This window comes from Patiria miniata, unplaced genomic scaffold (assembly GCF_015706575.1).
Source record: "Patiria miniata isolate m_02_andy unplaced genomic scaffold, ASM1570657v1 HiC_scaffold_7, whole genome shotgun sequence".
In the NCBI taxonomy this organism is placed as follows: domain Eukaryota; kingdom Metazoa; phylum Echinodermata; class Asteroidea; order Valvatida; family Asterinidae; genus Patiria; species Patiria miniata.
The window spans coordinates 5,397,077-5,415,635 of NW_024037074.1; the positions used below are offsets into that span (position 1 = coordinate 5,397,077).

General features: G+C 42.2%; 1 protein-coding gene across 3 annotated transcripts; it reads right to left on the reverse strand.

Annotated features, from left to right (window-relative positions):
- Window positions 1–2,560: 2,560 nt before the first annotated feature.
- LOC119746179 (beta-lactamase domain-containing protein 2-like) lies at window positions 2,561–17,829 on the reverse strand. 3 transcript variants are annotated; one of them, XM_038222987.1, is made up of 7 exons: window positions 17,637–17,794; window positions 7,705–7,868; window positions 6,520–6,656; window positions 5,527–5,752; window positions 4,567–4,760; window positions 3,529–3,780; window positions 2,561–2,908 (listed from the first exon to the last, which is right to left on the reverse strand). In XM_038222987.1, exons 1-7 carry the CDS (start codon window positions 17,777–17,779, stop codon window positions 2,720–2,722), a joined length of 1,305 nt encoding a protein of 434 aa, XP_038078915.1. In that variant the 5' UTR covers window positions 17,780–17,794; the 3' UTR covers window positions 2,561–2,719. The 3 variants fall into 3 exon arrangements, with proteins under 3 accessions (XP_038078915.1, XP_038078914.1, XP_038078917.1); XM_038222986.1 differs by lacking the exon at window positions 17,637–17,794 and adding an exon at window positions 9,729–9,992; XM_038222989.1 differs by lacking the exons at window positions 2,561–2,908; window positions 3,529–3,780; window positions 4,567–4,760; ... (1 more) ...; window positions 6,520–6,656; window positions 7,705–7,868 and adding exons at window positions 11,629–11,898; window positions 12,815–13,066; window positions 14,694–14,890; ... (1 more) ...; window positions 16,417–16,553; window positions 17,205–17,368 and having other exon boundaries at window positions 17,637–17,829.
- Between the last annotated feature and the right edge of the window lie 730 nt (window positions 17,830–18,559).

The following is an 18,559-nucleotide window of genomic DNA, read 5'->3' on the forward strand; positions in this document are numbered from 1 at the left end:
TATGTCTTGGATCCCAACAACCGGGGATCCAGGGCGTATGCATACGAGTCTGTCGTCAACCATAAAGTACGTGTGCACGAAGAGGGGGTGGGGAGGAGGTTGTTACCGTTACATACACCATACATACACGGGGGCAACCTCGTCCCCAAATCTAACAATATTTTCAACCTCGTTTTCAATAGTAAGCCCCGGATGGGAAACTTTCTTCTTGTATCCTGATTGGATAACGCAATAAGCTGTAGTAATGAATTTATATTGTGTACTCGGTAAATTGTAATGTAACTTCCAACGAGCATTAGGGCCTATGTGTTTTCACGTTCATTGTATTTATTACATACACACCTCAAAAATAATTATTTCCTTTCCAATTTGCTCATATTAATATGAAATGCGATACTGCAAATTAGCTTGATAAGATTGTATCAACTAACATTTTTACTTTGAAATAATAATCGTTTTTTGTAACCCGATACCGCCGCGGCGAATTGATTCTGTTTTTAACCAAGACACCGCGTACAAAAACCAATCGCTAACATAAAGCACAGGCAGGCACCAGACTATTCCTAATTTGCATACGTAAAAAAGATGAAAACAAAAATGAGAAAGTCAATGCCAGAAGGGTGTTTTTTTCTGATTAAAGATAAAAACTAACATTACAAACTGTGAAGAATAAACACATTGATTTAAACTATGTTTTAATACAGCCGTCACTTAAAATTCGATTTTGTTTCTATTTTCAAATGTATTGCTATTTTATTTTATTATTTTACTATCGCACTGATCCGAGCATGTACATTGTACATGTTTAGGCTATGTATTGAATGAATTGTGTTGTAGTTGACACTTGAATGAATTGTCAATTAATTTATTATTTTCCTTTATAGCCAGGAACTTCAAGCAATAGGTTGATTATTTGATAGTCTCGTCAAAAACCATGAGACAATGAAACCAGATACGTGTGACTAAAGCGGTTGCAAGTTGTGGGTTCGATTCAAGCCTTGGGTTGTTGTGCGTGTGCCCTTGGGCAAGGCACAATGGGTACCTGTTAGGGCAAAGATGGTTATTGTGAATGACTGTAGCTGCCTTGCGCCGAAATGGCGTTTGAACAGCTATGTTTATTGTGACTTTTTCTTGCCCATGACCTACACACTTCGTTTGAAAATTATAACTGAATTACGTCAACGCTACGTAGCTGTGCCACATAGGCCTACTCAGCCCTGACGGCCATGTGGGCAACATCATTATTACCAAAAGTTCAGATAGGGTTTTCTCGAACTTTCCAGCAATCAAAATGTATCGGTTTTCCCAGCTATTTTAACACTTCTATCACTCGAATTCCCTATATCATTACTTTAATTTCGTCCCCAATCATCGCCAAGCTCACCATCTCAATTTGAATTTCAAAAAAAACCACTAGATTTCATTTAAGGTGCAGTATAATTCAAATTGTTAGCATTCCGATTCGTCCAAAATCTTTGAATTTCGTCTCGTGAAGCAATCGGCGTTGAATTGACAAAGCAAATTCGTTTTTTGTCATTCGTTTTCAAGTTGTTGTCATAACATTTCGTTTCTTGTGACGTAAAGTGCATACGATAAGAAAAAGCGCCCAATCTTTAGACTTATTTGAAGAATTGTGCGCATTAAAACAATGATAATTTCAACATCCATTACCCTATATGTATAAATAAAAGTTGTTAGCTGTATAAGGTATGCATTTTTATTTTGTGTTTCACAATTAACATTAGAGTCAAGAATTGACATTTCAAATATGACATGGACACTAAGCGTCTTCTTAATGTTGCTCTTCGATAGACATATACCGCATTTCTGTTGTTTTATTCATATACATGTACATAATATCAAAGAGCAACATTAAGAAGGTCACGGTCTGATGTCAATGCTTAATTTCCATATGCTAAACAAAGAGCATATTGTAAAGGTCCCATTTCTGATTTTATTGTTAACTGTAAAAAAAAAACCTCAAAACTTACAGCTAACTTCTTTCATTTATAAGGAACTATTTGCTTAACATTAAAACTGTAATTAACGTGCACAATTCTTTAAATAAGTCCAAAGATTGGGCACATTTTTAATCGTTACGTTTTAAGTCACCAGAAACGAAATGTAACGATAACAACATGAAAATGAATGACAAAAAAACGAATTTGCTTTGTCAATTCAACGCCGATTGCTTCACGAGACGAAATTCAAAGATTTTGGACGAATCGGAAAGCTAACAATTTGAATTATACTGCACCTTAAATGAAATCTAGTGGTGACTTTTTGAAATTCAATTTGAGATGTGAGCTGGGCGATGATCGGGGACGAAATTAAAGTAATGATATAGGGAATTTGTGTGATAAAAGTGTTAAAATAGCTGGGAAAACCAATATTAAAATTAATAGTACTGAAAAAGGATGAAACATTACAAAAGTTTTAAATGCGCCGTTGTGATGTAAGGTGACGTAATTATACAAAATATGTACATCAGTATCACAGCGTCCCCTAGTGTCATGTGGTGTCTTGTGCCCCCCCCCCCCCCCCCCCCCACCCCCTCCCCCACACCTTTTTGGAATTTCCACGGCCGGGCAATACTTTTTTTATGATCAACATCCCGCCCGAGTCCCCAGCACAGATTTAATTTACGCCACTGTCTGATTGACTTGACCTCAAAAGTGATCTCTGTTCTCCAAGATTCATAGTAGGACACCAGCCTAGTTCAAGGCCTCTTTGCTTCCAATTCCTCGATGCACTTGTGAGTAGCTGCTTGCAAAGAGGTGAATCTCGGGTCATCACCGAAGCCAAACTCCGAGTTGTAGCTGGACAGGTAGGACAGCCCGATCTTCTTCTGTGGGTCTGCGCGCCCTTGCATGCCGCCACTACCCGGATGTCCAAACTGGGCTGATCCCTATATTGGAAGAGAACAGCCAGGTTCGGTTAGGATACAGTGACGGGCACGAAGCGAGATCAAGCAGCCGCCGCTTTTACAAACTGAACATCGGTGTATCGTGATACACTCCGGATAGTCCCAGATCAGATTTTGACCCGGAATAGTTCCAAGTCAAACATGACTTCGATTGTGGGTCAAATCTGGTGGACACTTTTCAGAGTGTAATAACAACAATATTGGATACAATTTGACGTTGGATTTTTGCCAAGCTGTCATTAACTATGGATTGAATAAAATTTGACGTTGGATTTTTGCAAGTGTGTCAATAATTATGGATTGGGTAATATTTGACGTTGGATTTTTGCCAAGCTGTCCGAACAATTTGATAACATTGGACGTTGAATTTTGCCAAGCAGTCAATAACTTTGGATTGAATAAAATTTGACGTTGGATTTTTGCCAGGCTGTCAATAACTATGGATTGGATAAAATTTGACGTTCAATTTTTGCCAGGCTGTCAATAACTATGGATTGAATAAAATTTGACGTTGGATTTTTGCCAGGCTGTCAATAACTATGGATCATGGATACAATTCGACGTTGGATTTTTGCCAAGCTGTGCATAAAGTCTCCACCTACCTCGTACTCATCAATGAGGAAACCGAGGTTATTCACAGTCGGCAACCCAAGAGTCCTGTCTATCGACCCGTCAATTTGCGCCTCAGAGATGATCTTCTTGATGATGTTATCAGACAGCAATTTTTTACCTTCCTTAGTCCGCCCTCCATTGGCCAATATCCCGTAGACTGTAGCAATGGCCCGGGCCGTTCCAACGCCGTACGCAGACGGCTGTTCCAAGGCAAGCGTTTCCGGACGCATCAAAACACTGCCCTGTGTGAGGAGATAACAAAACACGTTGCTGAGGAGACAAATCTACTCAAGAATTTATTTCGCTACGCAAATAAAACAGTACATAAAACGGTGACATAACTGGGGGTGACATGGATGTACGACCCAACTAGCGCACAAGGCCTACGATAATAAATGATGAGATTGAGCCTTTGAGGATACAGGCATGGCATTTGACACACAGTCAGAGTATGTCACGAAAAAGATACTTGGCTATAGGGCCATTGCAGACTTGTTCAATGGAAGCTAATTTTGAACATTTTCAAAATTGCAACTCTATATAAAGGACAAACCTAAAATAGCCCTAAAGTCAAACAAATTCCTAAAACATACTCGACTATGTGCCAAATGCCATGCTTATATCACCAAAGGCACAATTCCCCCAATTATGTCCCGTATGTGCCCCACTCCAGCGTTTCTACACTTATGCTCTACAGCAATGGTTCAGGATCTGCTAGTGCTGAGAACCGACACCGTGTTGAAGTTATTTTACAATGTGCATCTGAAACCTATAAATTTACAGAATGTCATTTATTGTGAAATGACATTACAACTATTGTATACGCGCATTGATAATCATGTATACGCGATGACGTCATGGCATATAGTCATAATTGAATTACCTTTCCAATGCGACATGTCACTGTTGAGTGTTGACATTATATCCCCGACTAATTCACGCAAATACACGAAACAATTTGTTAACAGTCCACATTCTATGTCGTTAAGAAAATGGAAAATGTTTTAAGGACTAGGAATCGAACGTACATCCACGGTTTCCCAGCCTACTTCCAAGATTTTCGACATATCGCTCTTGCCTGTTGCCATGGCCAACATCAGTTGCCGATTGAGCGGACTACTTAGACCACGAAGCAATGACAGCAAGACGCTGTTGGCGTTCCCCATGAGCCTTGCGTTACGGTGAAATGATTCCAGTGGGAGACCGATGAAGAAATCAATACCTGTAAGATAATAATTATCATTTAAAAAGCATCTCAGCCAGCGATTGACCCCTGGCCAAGGACTGGCCCAGTCCCGGCAAGACCTGGCAGGCAGGACTGGTCCAGGCCTGGCATCTTACCGCTGGCCCACCCCTGGCAAGCACCGGGCCAACCCCTTGCCAGCCTTGGTCCAGGCCTGTTATTGCTCACCTGGGCCAGACCTGGGCCAGGACTGGCTAGCCAATGGCAGCCAGAACTGGCCCAGACCTGGCAGCTGGTTGGCCCATGGCTGGTTCACCCCGTGACCCCCGGGCCAGACCTGGGCCAGGACTGGCTACGTCATCTTATGCGAAAGGTTTCTTGCTCAAGGACACATGGATCACATCCAAAGGTTGGACTCGAAGTCACAACGGCATTAATCCTATAGCAAGCAATCTAGGAAGTTTGATACTAAACACCGAGAGGCCACGGCACTTGACTAGTAAGAGAGTAGCTGCCACTGAGATCTCCAAGTAATCATATAACATCCAAGAGACAAACCCTCCATTATTACCCCAAACTACCTCAGTTTACCTTTTTCATATACAAGGACTTTTCTGAATTTCTGGAAACCAATTGTTTAAACTTATAAGGGGCAACAAACATCCAATAATAAGTGACAGTGGACTGTTATCCATCTTAAATAACAATTCAAGTGGGAGGTGTTTTTTTTATTGTAAGTCGCCCTTTTTCAAGGCTGCGATCCAATAAAAGGCCAGGGTTACGAGATACAAGTGCAAGACATTACCAAATGGTTCAGCGATCTCCTGCTTGAAGAACTGGCCAAGAGTCCTATGCTTTGGATCAGCGCGCCTCACGACCTGACTCAAGTACAGACCGAAGGTGATAGCATGATATCCATGGGCGGTGCCAGGCTCCCAAGCAGGGGGAGATCGGGCCAGGAGTTCACCCAGAGCATCCTGGTCCTCCATTAGTTCCAAGGTGACTTTCTCGGAAGTGTAGGACAGACCAGCCTGAATACGACAATTGAAGAGTATAGAGAGTTAGAGGGGCATCAGTTTTGGACGCCATCTTTTCGTCCACGAATGAGGACAACATTAAGCCATGAGATTCTAGGGCAATTTTTTTTATAATAATATTACAAGTACTGGCAACATTAGTGACAAAAATAAGAGAACTTATTGACCTATAACTTATTGACCGATTTTGACCAATAATGGCGTCTGAATTGATAGAGGTCGCAATCTACTCCATACACGGCCGGTTCTGTACAGAGAGCTTGCGCAGGGCGCCCTCAATCTGGACATGTTTTTTCTCACCCTTTTGAGAAACATGACGAGGGCGCCCAGAGGAGGCCCTCTATATATTTTAAAGGGTAAAACAGGGCCTAGAACTGTTGTTTCAAAACCTCAACTCTATCTCAAACTTTGATTTCAACTCATTTGAGTCTAACACCTGAGACGCAAGGGTTTCTTTATTATACACTCTGCGTATTAGAACATATTTTTGATGGGTTTTGCCATTTTCGATCAATTAAAAAAGAAAGTACATAAAGTACACTGGTAAGTATTCTTTCAAAGCACACTCACATCGAAGATTGCCGTCATGCAAAAAATGTACGGCATCAGATTAAGATTTCAGTTTTGCCATCTTGGTTTGCGTGACATTCCAAATTGGCGAGGATCGATGGGAAGCTAGTGTTTTTAAAACCTTCTACAGTATGGCTTTACAAGAAAACAGCTCAAATCGATGTCAGAGTGAATTAAAGTCTTTCACCCACCTGATGGTTAACGAGCATGCGCAGTGTGACTTTCTCCTTGCCATTCTGGGCAAACTCTGGCCAATAGGAAGCCACGGTCTTATCGTAGTCAAGGAGACCCCTGTCAACTAGAATGGCTATGCACAGAGCAGCCATGCCTGTAGTACATGTATAACGAAGCAAAGGCAGAAACGTAGTGGAAAACAAAGAATGTGCTATAATAGTGAGCCAGATTTGGCGATTCCAATGCGCGTTTCGAGATAGGCGCGCTACATCACAAACGTCACCAATATTTATGGAGGAAAGGTTTTTGTCGTAAAATGAGTATAAGCCTACAATTTTCCGAGGAAAATAGTCTGCACAAAAACTCATATTGAATGCTGAGTTCAATATAGCAAACTCAGTTATCATTTACCAATACACTTACATTGATCTGCTACGGTGAACTCATCAAATGATGTTTTCCATGCCCAGTTGGAATACAAAACTTGCGCATTGATAACGACAGACAAAGAAGTACTTATCTAAAATTGGACGAGGGCAGTGAAATTGCAAACATGTTTGGACCGCACTGGGCCTTTACAGGAGATATGCTTCACATTTCCGATCTACTAGCTATCTATCGTTGTGGCATCTATGCTTCAACGGCCAACGTGCATCTGAGACGCGCAATATGACAACGGTTAGCTCAACGTTCTTGCTAGTGCTAGTACAAGCAGGGATATAACAATGGGTCTTTAGTGCTTGTTACATGATATATGACAAAAGTACCCCGAAGCTAAAGTGCACACCGGCTACGAAGAACCCTAAATATTGGTGTTCCTTTTTCGGCACTTCGAGGTGTAACCCCTGGAGTCAATTACGTGGAGGCACTGGAATTTTTCAAGATTCGGTGAAAATAAAGACCCAGAAGGCAGATCTCCCGCGGAAGCCCAAATTCCATAAGCAAGTCGTGCACATGGGCACGTTTGCCGACTTCAAGTGTCTACAATTAAGTGCCCTATCATTATTAATCGAACATGCTGATCAGCAGCAGTGATTCTACCCCGTAATAATCTACCCCGAATGTGCCCGAAAATGTTCGACGTTGCTCGAAAATGTCGGTCAGTATAGAAAACGAATGTTTGCCCGGTATCGATCGGAGATGCCCGATGAATCCCGAAGTTGCCCGAAGATGCCAAGCGGTGGAAGGGACTGTTTACCCACCTTTTGTTGTCGAAAAGAAAGTTGAAATGGTGTCCTCCTTCCATGGCCGTCCTGCCTCACTGTCCGCGTAGCCTCCCCAGATGTCTACGACCTTTGACCCTTTGTAGTACACCGAGAACGCAGACCCGCCCGAGGGGTATTCAACACCATTCTCAAAATTTTTCCTGAAAAAAAGGGAAAATAATTCTGCGAATGTATTCACACCGTTTTGCCTAAAATAGTTTTGAGAGGGTTTTCGCCACCATTTTCACAACAATGAAACGCAGTGATGCAGTGACCTGAAGAATGAATCCAAGATATCAATGAAAAGCTTACTGCTTCTGTATAGTAGGCCCCCTATACAGGGTGGTTAAAAAAGGGACACCCACAATTGACAGCAATTTTCAACTATTTTTATAATTAATTATAACTGTTGATTAGTAGCTATTGAAGTACTGTCCTTTAAGCAAATGTGACGAAAAAAATCGTTGCATTAGCACATTTTGTCGTTGAGCTATGCTAATATGAACAATTCATGTGCGAAACCTGTTTGTCCACGGAGGTATATACATCCCTTCGCTTGACTGAGCTCAGCTATCGGAGCTTTATTTGAAAGGGCATGACATTTGATTGTTATGTTATGTAATGTTATACAACAATGAACTTAAGCCGACAGCTCATTGAGTAGATGCTCTTAACGCGGACATGAATAACTGGACAGCTTCAATAAAAGTTTCCACAGCAAAATATATTTTGGTGGGAAGGTTTTTATTTTTATTTTTATGAACTACGAAAACGTCACCTGGAAGAACCCGTGGACAAGACTGATTTTGGTGACTTGTATTCAAATTAGCATAATATCACTATTTCTTGCGACTTTAAATAAGCTTTTTTCACCATGCATGGCTAAAGGCCTATACTTTACATGAGAAAACATATTTAAAATACGTTCATTAAGTGGGTGAAAATTGCCAAAAGTGGGTGTCCTTTTTTAAGCACCCTGTATGATGACATCATAATGATTGTTGTTAGGTCATATACTTTGGTCATGGGTAAGTCCAAAAACAGATACCGTACTTGTCCAATACGTAAAACCGTATTACATATCATCGCTAAGACTTACGACATTCTCCTTGCAGAATACAGAATTAAAAAAAAAAAAATCCAGGAACACCTTAAAGGGTCAGAATTTCGTTATATTTATGGGACAAATCATGCCCCAAATTTTAAACTCTCCCTCGTGTTATTTGTGGGGAAAGTGATTTTGAGGAAATCGAAACGGAGACTGTTGATATTCACACTTACGAATACTTATACCCGGGGCCTATTTCATAGCTGCTAAGCACAAAAATTTGCTCAGCATGAAAAGTCTGTCTTTATAAGTAAAAGCAGGTTACCAGCCAAAACTAATGTGAACAGTATATGCTAAGCGAACAACAGCCGAATACCAATCACAAGCAATATACATCACCTGGAAATTTGGATGGTAATCCTGTTTTTGCCGAGGAGGTTTTTTCATGCTAAGCAAATTTTTGTGCTTAGCACCTCCATGAAGTTGGTCCCTGGTCCTTGGAGATGAGTCTAAGGCCGTGTCCGAAACGGGCTTCGAGGGCTACGGCTATTGTCAGCGCGTCCCTGCGTATTTTCAATGGGCGCAGACCTAGACCTAGCTCTAGACAGTTGATTCGGATGCAGCCTTACCTAGTCAATAGCCAGGGAAAATCAAAAGGTCCGTGTACATGACCTATGACAAAAAGAAAATTCCCAGGCTGTACTTTTTGTTTGGACAAACTGTCTGCAGAAACAGCATTCGTTGTTTTTCTGGCTATTAAAATTAGGCAAGTATCTTGCATGCTGAATATCATCCAATGAAAAGAACAGTTTCTGTTACGATTTCCTAAAAATAAACTTTTCCCCAATTAGTGGCGTACACCGCTGCGTGTCTCACAAAGCGGATGAATTCCAGTACATTAGAGCCACCCGTGCAGGTCCGTGCTTATCGTACAGCAGACCACCATGTCATTGTAGAGACAAATGCCCATTACCTGAAGAGTTTGGCCACCGGTTCGAATCCAGGCTCCACGGTTCCTGAAGTGATGATGGGACGAGTCTTGATCCAGAGTTGCGGTAGGTACACCGTCAGCACCGCAGTCACACAGACCAGAATTGCACTCTTCATGAACGCCATTTTTCCCCGCACAGTTTTCGTGCCAACGTCTCCCTAAAATAAGGCTGCTGGTATTGCAAAAGGCTCACCCAAATGCTTATCTACCATGACATTGCAATAACAGTGTTTGCGTGCAAACAATACCTATTCAAAGTCAAACACGTTCTATATGCAATACAATGACATATATAGTATCTCGATCCGTCTGGCAAAAGTCCGCTACCCGCCGTACGTTCACTAACAACAGACGACTGTTGCGTGTATGACATCATAGCACGAAACTGTCATTAAATGTGACACATTAAAAGTTACCGAAAAAAAGTCTCAGTATGATACATTTGGTGTTTCACAAGTTATTGCTCTAAACAACGAGTGAATTGTTGTATTTAACATTGACTCATTCGGATTGCTGTTCACAGTTCAAACACTAATATAAGTTGTTCCGGTCATATTATTGTTGTTTAACGAGTGCTCTTGAAATGACACTGGCGATCGGGACACAATGTGAACAATAATTATTAATCACCGAAATATTGAGTTTAATACATTCAGTATCTCTTGAGATATTTCCCGAACCATGAGTGTCTTCTTTTTACCCAATACGTGTACTAGTGAGGCATCCGTGTTGACGCTGTGTACATGCGTGGCACATTGTGACCACTGTGCATCGAGGCGCCAAATCACAGGAAGATTCTGATCGACCATCCACTCTACCAAGTCAGTATAAAACAGCACGACTGTTAATAACACATTGGGAATTTGAAACGTTTCAGCCTTTCCATATCCACGAAAACAGCGAACAAAAAAGGGTCATCATCATTTTTATACAAAATATCAAACCATTTCAAACTTTTCTTTCCTCGTGGAGCGAAGGGCTGCGTCAGTTTTGTAGATGTGACATCGTTTCAATTGCTATACCTTTTAAAATTAACAGCTAATTTCTAACATTTAGACGTACGAAATCTGAAAAGGATTTATTTTATATAACAACAACAAATACGAGTACCTTAAATTTCTGTTAGAGGTCAATTATCGATTTTTGTAAAAAAAAATCAACATAAAATTATGTTCAACCTTATAACAATCATTATCAGTTAGCAAGGGCGGCTCCAGGGGGCCAACGGGGGCAATGGCCCCTTCTCCCCCCCCCCCACCCCATTTTTTTTCAACTGGATTTCGCAATAAAGGCAGGCACCGCGTACACCACCATCTTTTCCTGGAACAAAAATGGGTTAAAGTTATCAGAAATTGCCTCAGGTCGCACCACAGAGCATTTAGAATCCAAACATTTTTTTCGGGGCCCTTAAGCGGGTCCCGGAACCCCTCGCTGTAATTTGTGTGGGGTGCTATGGTCCAATGGTTACTGTTTCCGTCTCGTGTGCCGTGATACATGCATGGGTTTGAATACTGACCGTGGGGACATGGTGCTTGTGCTCTTGAGCAAGGCACTTTGCCATTATAGCTTCGTCCTTCGCCCCGTGTGTTGTGTACTGCAGGTTAAGGAACCCAGTAGCACTTATCGCTAAGAGAAGGGGTTTGCCCCGGTGTTTCTGACAGTGGCTGCTTAATGCGCCGTAGCACCTTGTAAACCCTTATAAAGCTGCTACATAATGAGTTTCATATTTCTCATGTCCTTCATTCACCCGTCTCTAATAACAGACCTAATTTCCAGCGCCTTGAGTACTAATTGTTGGTAAATACGTGCGCCGGCTTTATAAGACTTCGGTAGTAAAATTTATTGGACACACTTTTGGGGGAACAAACATATTCTCCCCCCCCCCCTCAAAAAAAAAATAATTAAATCGTTGTCTGTATCCGCCCTTGTCAGTAAGCCAGTTCCTCCTGCTGTGGCTTTAAGTCCTCATATTTCAGGGTTCTAGATTGTCGATGCACTTGTATGTTGCTTCTTGGAGTGACATGAACCTGGGGTCATCGGTCAGACTGAACAGCGGATGGTAACTAGACAGGTATGATATGCCGAGCTGTCGCCGCGTGTCGGTGAGTCCCTGCACGCTGCCGCCTCCCGGATGTCCGAACTGAGGTGAACCCTGCGCAGAAATAAAATGTCGTGAAACTTTCAAGCTCAGGGCTTCACTTTACCCACGCACTGCCTCGTCCAATTTCTAATATTTCTATGATGTCTCATTGGATGAATTTGTGAAGCGTCTACATAGTTATGACAGTCGTAACACCCGTCTTCAACCACCCACCCCCCCCCCCCCCCCTCAATCCTCTAAAGTCCTCTAGGCGGTTTTGGATGACTTTGGGGGATTTGGGCTTTATGGCCTATATGGCAAAACAAGTGTAGGCCTAGGTTGATTTTAATTAAGGCATAGTGTCAACTTCGTAGGCTGTACCCAGCAATGTTTATGTTCAGCCATGCATATTGAGCCATGCATTATGCTGGATATCATCTGTACTGCTTCTGAATGTCATTGGCCCCGCCTCAAGTTCCCCATTACAGTGATTGGTAGAGGATTTTAAAGGATTGAGGCAGTGGTCAATTTTCAACTGAACAAATTTAAAAATTAACGGATGATTTTGGAGGAGTGAGGCTGAATCTGATTTTTATTTTGAGGCAATTGCATGAATTTTGCAGTGCTGAGGATGGTTCTTAGCTACAACGGCATAGAAGTTGGGGTTAATGGCTGTAGTCACGAAATTGCAAGGTAACATTTTGAATTCATGAGGTACCGCTGTTCTTCCACATCACGTTGGCACATGCTGGGTAAAGGTATCCATTAGGTATGTTAGGTCTGGACAGTGTGGTTCATATGGTACTGACTTCCAAAAGAAGGCGGGGAACCAAAGTTGTTTAAAGTAAACGACATCCCTCGTCGCTCATTCGCACATGCGCAATACCACTTAGCTAATTAGCATCAACGCCCATCACTGCACATTTCGTGTTTTGACCGCGGAGTGAGTAACGCCGACACGGAGATAGCCATAGAAACCGATCCCTACCTGGAATTCACCGACAAAGTACCCAAGACTTAAGACCGTCTCCGTGCCGACAGTCCTGTCTAATGATCCGTCAGCTTCGGCCTCGCTTGTGATCTTTTTGATGACGTCATTCGAGAGCAACCTTTGACCTTGGTTAGTCCGCCCTCCATTGGCCAATATCCCGTAGACTTTGGCGACGGCGCGGGCCGTTCCAACGCCGAACGCAGACGGCTGCTCCAAGGCAAGCGTTTCCGGACGCAAGTGGATACTCGACTAGGGAATTTGTGTTTTAAAAAAATGTTACTGTGAATTTTAACATTTTTCTATAAAACATAAACAGAATGTTAAAGATTTTGAGAAAACATTTTTACATGTACGGAAAAGATTTTTAGTAAGTACTATAATCACCAGATGAGAGATAATTTAATTTAAAATATCTCGATTGTTGTTGATGTCGTGATCTCTATGCATGGCAGTGTGGTAAATGTACGTGAATTTTGGAGTTCGGCCAAAAACTACCCACGCCGACCAAATCACGTTTTGCATGCCCTCAAATTCTCTGCTATAAGATATTTTGTGGGCCCTGAACTTTAGAATTTGTATAAAAAGAATAATGGGGGTCTTTAACATGACTGGGAGCTTATATTTCTGTAAAATTTGGGTGAAATTGGGCCCTAAAATGCTCTGTTTTGCTATAGTGTAGGTATACTTTTTTTTCAAAATGGTGATGAGCATCACACAGGACTACTTATAAAAGGTGATCATCTTTGGATGAAAAGTTCTCCCTGAAGTTATCCCAAACCCACCAAAAATTGAACAGAAAATTTAAAATGATGAAATAAGCTTAAATTGGATGCGTGTTTCAAACACCTTGGAGTGTGAGTATTTCCTGAGATGTTTTGGAACTGCGGGTATTTTTCACCGGGGACTGTGGCAGTTTATTTACAGGTCTGCAATCTTATTCATTTCTTTCTGGTGATGAAACAATTAAGGATATCCCAGGTGTGCCATAGCTAGGCAGGGTAACTCAAAAGCGTGAAGGCACCCGTACAGGAAGGAGACAATGAAAAGAAATCGCATGTTAAGAGGTCGGAGGAAAAATCCAGAAGATTATTCTGAGGAAAACTCATGGAATCTGGTACGGACTCAAAAGCAGTGTTGTAGTCGAGTATTTTTTCCGAGTACCGAGTACTGCCGAGTACTTAGGTTGCCGAGTACGAGTACAAGTACGAGTACTTGTACCTCCGAGTACAAGAACAGGTATCCGAGTACGAGTACTTGTGCTTCCGAGTACGAGTACGAGTACGAGCACCGTACTTCCGAGTACGAGTACGAGTACTTGTATTTCATTGGTTCATTGTGCGTAATTGGCCCAGGCCCAGTCAGACCGATAAACAGACCCAATCACGGCTAGCTGACTTCTCCACAAGCCAATCAATCATTTCAAACTGAAAGTATCGATAAAATAAGGCTCTGGTATAAAGTCAAGCTATACCATTTTCCCCCGAGTACTGTTATTCGAGTACGAGTACTTTGATGATCAAGTACAATTTTGACATGTCGAGTACGAGTACTTTGCTGCCCGAGAACGAGTACCGTCATTTCGAGTATGAGTACTTTGACGTTCGAGTACGAGTACGAGTACGAGTACAACCAAACAAGTACTCGAGTAGTACTCGAGTACGAGTACCGAGTACGAGTACTACAACACTGCTCAAAAGCCAGCTCACATGTGGTCCGGGCAGGAATCGAACCCGGGCCATAGCGGTGGATCATGGAAGGCGAGGAAATTAGTAACGACTGCGCCAACCTGACTCCCTTTACAGGAACGCGTATGAGATGAGAGTCCCTATGTTCGGTCATACTCGGGTATAAGAGAGGCATGTGTAGGAAGTCTTACCTCCATGGTATCCCCACTCGATTCAATAACTTTGGAGATGTCGGTTTCTCGAGACACCATCGCCCACAGCACGTGCCGGTTGACCGGACCGGTCGTCAGCCCGTACAGCAGTGCCAGTACCATGTTGCCAGCGTCCCCCGTGATCCTTGCCACCCGGTGAAATGATTCCAAGGGCAAGCCGATGTGAAAATCTATATCTGTTAGGAATCAAATGAACAAAAAAAACCCAAAGAATCATTGAAACATTCTTTACCGATTGTTGGCGCCGATGTACAGGGTGAGTAAAATAAAAACGAAACCCAAATGTCGGGACCGTTTTTTTAGTGAAGTTCTGCATGTAGCACTTTCAAAATTGCTGAAAGAACACTTACCTTTTTGTGATCCGTGCCGGACAGAACTTTAAAACGGTGTTTGTGTTTAAAATTCCGTAACTTGAAAAGTACATGAGTGATTTGAAAGATTCCTGTACTGAAAGAAAGCTTATAAAGCTTATGAATTGGGCTTTCATATCCTATATTTAAAAGTGCTACATGCAGAACTGTTCCGAAATTTTGCATGAATGAGAATGAATTAAAGTTCCAGCCTGTTGCTTTTTGGCTTGTGATAAGAACCGCATGCTGAAAAGGATGTGTGTTCTAAGCAACGATTTTCCTTAAGGTATATTGCACATGATAGGGGCTTACCAAATATCATAACTGCCAAAAACAAACGAACCAAATGTGATTTTTTTGGGAATACAAACTCGAAGTTTGAAATGTACCAAATGGTTGAGCGATCTCTTCCTTGAAGAACTGGCCCAGTGTCCTGTGCTTGGGGTCGGCGCGTCTCAAGAGCTGGCTGGCGTACAGACCGAACGTCATCGAATGGTATCCGTGAGCAGTGCCCGGCTCCCACGCCGGGGGAGACCGCGCCAAGACCTCACCCAATGCATCCTGGTCCTCCAGATGAGCGAGCGTGATGTTCTCGCTGGTGTAGGACAGCCCCGCCTTAATGGGAATGAAAAGAGCAGACTTAAAGTCTGAGACGATGAATATTTTGTTTTTAAATACGCAAGGCGGACGTTTTGGACGATTGGTGGCGGTAGACTATCCAGGTCTGAGGTTGTAGCAAGATGTGTGCATTCAAGTCAAGTCTTACAAATTTGCATGAACCAAGCTGTAGGCATTATGGGCCTTATGCACAAGTTGGCCACTTTTGTCGTGTTCCCTGAATGTATTTCATAAATTGTGACCTGTTGAATGGGATGGTGTCAGACTATTTATTCACCTTAGCCTCACTTTCATTCTGTTTTAAATGTTGCTTAAAAACATTGGAGTATTTCTAATCACAAATTTTCAATTATTCATTAGAGCTGACTGGTATTAATTTGTAACCGTCATTGCTTTCATTTCTCTCTACACAAGTTCAAAAAATGAAGATTTTACCTCACGCTCCATCCAATATGGCCGACTTGTGAATAAGGCCCGTACTGCTTTCTGTAAGTATTCAGCTATTGCCATCTTGCTAAAACTTCATGGTGTATGGTAGTGTAATATCTGTTGGCGGAATGCCTTTTCTTGTTATCTTGTCATCGCTATACATCTTTCTTTTATTTCAATAAAGGCCCACCGAATTTCTACATATTTTATACCATCTCTAGTGTTTATTTTTTCTCGGGTCTTATGTTGATATGTTGTCGACCTCTTTAAGTTGAAAAAAAAACCAGTTTACGTTTAGTGCTCACTTGATGGTTAAGGAGCATGCACACTGTGACGTTGTCTTTGCCATTCTGCGCAAACTCTGGCCAATAGGAAGCCACGGTCTTGTCCAAGTCAAGTAGACCTTTGTCGACCAAAACCAACATGCAAAGTGCTGCCATGCCTGAAGTTAAAAACAAATCATCTAGTGATTAATATTCATATTTGTGTATTTTTGTATTCATTTTTTTCATTTATTCATTTGATAATTTATTCATTTGATAATTTATTCATACAGTACATGAAGGACATAGGACCCGCGGGTAGGTTCAGAAGAGTTACACATTTTCTTGTTTGCGTTATTAGTGTGCACGGTGCTTCCAAGATGTATGCAATACTAGAATGTCGACACTGCCTGATGAAAATACTAACTGATTCGTGTACTTGATTTCGCTCGACAGGGGGCGCAAGTCAATTGTGCGTACACTGCAGTGGTGGACAAACCATCAGTTCATCGAGTGTTTTGATTCTCACATAAGTATAAAATATCGTTATTGCAAGACATAACGAAAGAGGACTTAAAATATCAGCCATTGCTGTTTTGGAATGCCAACGCCGCTATGGAATATGCCTTAGACATGATGACGTCACCATTTGTTTACATGTGCGCTTTCTTATGGAAGATGGTTGACTCGCATCCCCACCTGGCTCCCACTGGAAACCCCACATGTAAACAAAGCTTGATGTTTCAGCGTATTGAGAAATCTGACATGTGATATAGAGTGCGCTATACGAATGTTGCTGTTATTAATGCTGATCAGTGTGAAGGACCCACCTTTTGTTGTCGAAAAGAAAACTGACATGGTGTCCTCCTTCCATGGCCGTCCTGCCTCACTGTCCGCGTAGCCTCCCCAGATGTCTACAACCTTTGACCCTTTGTAGTACACCGAGAAAGCTGAACCACCCGTGGGGAATTCCACACCTTGCTCGAAATTCTCCCTGACAAATTTACAACAGATATATGCCTATTGACATGAAAGTAGGGGGGAACAAGGGGACACGTCCACCCCCTGCCCAACAATGTTAACTGAGGGGATTCTCAGCAGCCTGTGCCACAAACGGTCTATAGCCCATGACCTGCACTATTCGACGTCCGGTATTTTTGTCTCATAACATCTCACAGCCTGCATGGTCATAAAGAAGTAGGAACTTGATTTAGAATTGCAGTAAACTATCACGAAACAGTGGCTATAAGTAGTATGCATACCTGAAGAGTTTGGCCACCGGTTCGAATCCAGGCTGTACCGTTCCTGCAGTGATGATGGGACGAGTCTTGGTCCAGAGTTGCGGTAGGTACACCGTCAGGACCGCAGTCACACATACCAGGATAGCACTTTTCATGAACGCCATGATTGTAGAGTTCCAAGTTCCATTCGTGTGTAAACTAATCGGTTTACATGTTGTAGCCCATGGCCAGGCTCCTGTCAATGGGCACAAAAGCAGGGAAATAATTTGACCTTCTACAATCGCTCAAAAATCTTGCACCGACGACTGATGCACGTTTTGGTATACTAAAGCATGAATGAGGAAATTTCGTTTCTGATCATGATCTCTCGGTTTCGTTTCTGTGCTGATATACAATATCATGGTCATCGACTCATTAGTGACTCGGCCCGTCAGAGGTCTTATCTCATGTGCATTTATTGAGAGGGGACAGTACAGTCAACCAAAAAGGAAAGTCCCCCAATACTTTTTAGTGTGACTCAAAGACTGAGCATCCTTTGCTCAAATAACGACTAATCAGTACATAATTCCTTAGCAATCCAGCCAAAGTCTTTATTTTACACAAAATAGCGATTTATGTCAAATGATATCCAAAATATAGTTGCACTTATGTACACGTACGTGCAACTTGAGTGTGAACATTATTTTCGTCTCTGATGCAATCTTCCAACTAAAATGTCTTAAATTTAATTTAACAAAATGTTCACACTCAACTTGCACGTATCCTACAGTGATTGCCTTTCCGTGTAGTGCGCCAATGGTAACAACGTAATTTGAGTGACCAAAATCCCCACCCTGGGGCGTGAAAACGTGACCAAATCCCGACATCGGACCTGGGGCATCACGCGTGCAATACCAACTTTATGTTCACTCATTGGGCATGCGCAGTACAGCAAATGAGTCCGT